At 55.4% G+C, this 3,741-nt stretch overlaps 1 protein-coding gene across 1 annotated transcript; it reads right to left on the reverse strand.

The window, feature by feature from the left end:
* Positions 1 to 1,510: 1,510 nt before the first annotated feature.
* Positions 1,511 to 2,884, reverse strand: LOC142084608 (D(1)-like dopamine receptor). Its single transcript, XM_075155453.1, has one exon. It carries the CDS (start codon positions 2,882 to 2,884, stop codon positions 1,511 to 1,513), a length of 1,374 nt encoding a protein of 457 aa, XP_075011554.1.
* Between the last annotated feature and the right edge of the window lie 857 nt (positions 2,885 to 3,741).

Here is a 3,741-nt window from a genome sequence, read left to right on the forward strand (position 1 = left end):
TGACAGGACATTACAGTCACACCCAACTATCCATCAAGGACACATTCCTGAAAAAAGCAGGATATCAAAAGCAATTTTTCCCATAAGAATTAATGTGACGGGGAGAAACGCGTACAGGGACTTAAGAACTACACACGGTTTAAATTCATAGGGAGCAGGAGCAGGATCACTGGGAGGAGAGTCTGGCTTTCCAGGAGCTGGCTTTTCAGCATGGATCACTGTTCTGACAGATATCAGCTGTGCCATCTATAAGACTGAATGCCCAAGAAAACTCTTGCAGTGTAAGCATTCTTGATGTCTCTTTCTGCACAGTTGCATCTTCATCATCTTCCTTAGATGAATCAAGGTCAATCAACTCAATCATAGGCAAAGGACAGAAAAATGGGGTAATGATGGTGGTCAATGGAGCACAGTATTAAATGGTCAGCAGCAGAACTCCTAAGTGGTGGACAGAGAAGTGGAGGACAGTGAGGTGCTGCTGTATTCCCTTAATGTCTGCTGGACCCTTTTACACATACAGAAATGATTGTCGAGTTCCCCCAGTATTTTCTCTCCTGCAAGCCATCCAACACCCATTTGCTCTGCCTTTTGCTGCTGTTCATGTCCACAAGTAGTGAAATGGGTTCAGAGAGATGACCTGGTCACTTTTTGTTTTGCGGGCCAGCTTGGTCCTTTCTGGAAGGATTGGCTGCTTGAACTAGTAGGAGAAAGAAGAATTGCAGCTGATAGCAGCTTAAATCGCACAGACTTATAGTATTAGTTCTCAAACACCATCCTGCTGTAACTTCAGCCTAATACAATATTATGTTTTCTAATGTTTGAGGATGAGGAAGATCCTAGCTCAGTATCATTAAGCCTGGATACCCAAGTTTGGCACCTGAAACTGTGTTTGGGGTCTTCCATAAAAGCAACTTAATTATCCAGGGTTTTGAGCAGTCTTTTGACTCAACATAAAATAGTGATGTTTTAATAGAGCAATTTTTATTTAAGAGCCTAAACACAGATTCAGATGTGTAAATCCACACAGGCAGCTTCGAAATAAACACAGAAGTAAAACCAAACACAAACCTTTAAGACCAGAACTATGCACATGTAAGATGTGAAACTGTGAGAGGGGGGAAAAATGGGTTTTAGCAGTGACGCTAAATCTAAGATTAACTTATCTATGTAAAATTATATTACAGAGTCTCAAACTATGAGTTGTTTTTATTTTTATCTAATTAACTCACTATTCTTAATAAATATCACACATTTGATTGAAGCGTGGGGGTGAAGAAATGCATGGGAAATGCCTACTGACTGTGAAAGAGAGTAAGGGAGGAAGGTGGCCATGGGAAGAGGTTGCTATATGCTGGTGGACTTCAAGCACCTGTCACCCCTCTGGGGTAAGAGCAGCAGGTTCCCATCCCTCTGGGATGGGACTTTGTTTGCTGAGGGACAGGCGTATCTCACGTGCAGGCAGAGTGAAGTCTCCCCATGGGATGGCTGTGTGTGAGAAATGCACAATCACTTATCCCTCTGGAACAGGGTGATGGGGTCCCTCACACCGACCAAGCCCCGTACAGGGGGTAATAGTTTCCAGGGATAGCTCTGCCTCGCAATCAAATTGCAAAATGGCTGGCACCTGATGACTCTTGGGGCTGGTGCCAGGGGCAGCCTGTGTCTGAGAAGTCACAGGCCTCTTCTCCATAGACACCTCCTCACTGCTATCCTCTCCGTGAAGGCTTATGGCATGGGGTACGGGCTGCACCCAGGCAGTGACGGCAGGGCGGGGTACTGACGATGAGGCAGCTCCTTCCTTCTGGCAGGTGGTGTCATGGTGATAGGAAACCAGCTCATTGCTGAAGTTGACCCTCTCCACAGTGGATCTGCGTGTGCCACAGCAGAAGCACCGGCAGCCCAGCAGGTTGCTGAAAGCCCGCCTGAAGTCTGCGTTGAAAGCATAGATCACTGGGTTCAGTGAGGAATTGGCCCAGCCAAACCACACAAAGATGTTGAAGGTGGTTTGGCCAACGCAGGGTGACTGTCCTTCATGGTCACTCTCCAGCTCAGGCTGGCAGAAAGGCAGCAGACAGTTGAGCAGGAAGAAGGGCAGCCAGCAGCAAACGAAGACTCCCATTATGATAGAGAGGGTCTGCAGCACCTTGGTCTCCTTGCGCAGGGAACTCCGCAAAGAGGAGGTGGGCTCCTTGTCATGAGCTGGCCACTGGCCCCCTGCTCGCTCAAGAGTGGAGATGCGGCGGATCTGGGCCTGGGCGATTCGGTAGATCCTGGTATAGGTGATGATCATGATGGCCACGGGGATGTAGAAGCTGATAAGGGAGGAGGTGATGGCGTAAGTGCGGTTCAGGCTGACATCACAGCGGGGTGTCCCAGGCAGCCAGGAGCCTGGATATCTCACGTCCTTGGCTTTATGCCAGTGTAGCTGCACTGGGACAAAGGAGATGAGGATGGAGAGGGCCCAGGCCATGGCTATCATGGCGCAGGCAAGGCGCTGTGTCATCCTGCGCTCATAGCGAAAGGGGCTGGCGATGGCCCAGTACCGGTCCAGGCTGATGATGCAGAGGTGGAGGATGGAGGCGGTGGAGCACATGATGTCGAAGGCCACCCAGGTGTCACAAAAGCGGTTGCCGAAGAGCCAGGAGCCACCGGCCACCTCAGTGACCGCCTTCCAGGGCATCACCAGGAGGGCCACGCAGAGGTCCGAGACGGCCAGCGACAGCACGAACCAGTTGGTGACCTTGGCGCGCAGATGGCGGAAGCGCAGGACGGCCAGGCACACCAGTGCGTTGCCCACCAGCGTGCTCAGCACCAGGGTGCCCAGCAGGCACCCGATGAGGGCCCGCAGCGCCCGCGGGCCGCCCCCCGCCGCCGCGCTCCCCATCAGGGGCGCTCCCCCGGCCGCCGCGGCTCCACCTGCGGGGCAGCGCTGGCGTCGCTGCCCCGAGGAGGGGCCGGCCCCGCTTCCCCGGGCCCCTCCGGCCGCTCCTGCCGGCGGGACACTCCCCGAGGGGGCGGCGGGAGCCCTGGCAGCCGGCGCCGTGCGGGGCTGGGAGGGCGGCCGCCCGCGGGAGCATCTCTGTCCGCCGCCCCCGCCGTCTGCCTCAGTTTCCCCCGCGGCGGCGGCGGGCAGCGGGGGGGGCTGCCTTGGGGCTACTCACCGCGCCGGTTGCTTGGGGCTGCCCGCCGTTCGCCTCGCCGCGGCGCCTTCCGAGGAAGGTCCGTCCCGCTGCGGCGCGGGTGCGGAGCGGGCGGTGGCAGCCCCTCGGCGGTGGAGCTGCGTCGTGCTGGGGGAGACCCGCGGCTTTCTGCCCGGAGCGCCGGGACGGACGAGCAGCAACTTTCCGTGGCCCGGGCGTGCCGCACGCCGCCGGGCTGCAGCTCCCCGCGCAGCTGCGGGGAGCGGAGCGGCGAGCCCGCGTTCAGACGGAGCTTGCGGCCGGGCGGGGGATGGCGTGGGAAGCCCCAGGATTCGGCGACCTTCGTAACTGCACGGAGGGAGATTTCCCCGCAGCATCGCCCTGGGAAGAGTCCTCCGTCAGTTTTCAGTTTGTACTTGCGTAAGCGTCAGGGACGAGGATCTGGCGCTTTCCAAGTATCTCCTTCTTCTGGAGACCACAATCCAATTTCAGGTTTCTTAAAGAGCAGGATAGCACTTCGCGTCTGTTTACATTAAGAATGCTATCAAATCTGGGTATTAGAAGCTGTGTTTTCACCGCCACAGTATTTTGCTATTTATTT

Source organism: Calonectris borealis, chromosome 7 (assembly GCF_964195595.1).
Source record: "Calonectris borealis chromosome 7, bCalBor7.hap1.2, whole genome shotgun sequence".
Lineage (NCBI taxonomy): Eukaryota > Metazoa > Chordata > Aves > Procellariiformes > Procellariidae > Calonectris > Calonectris borealis.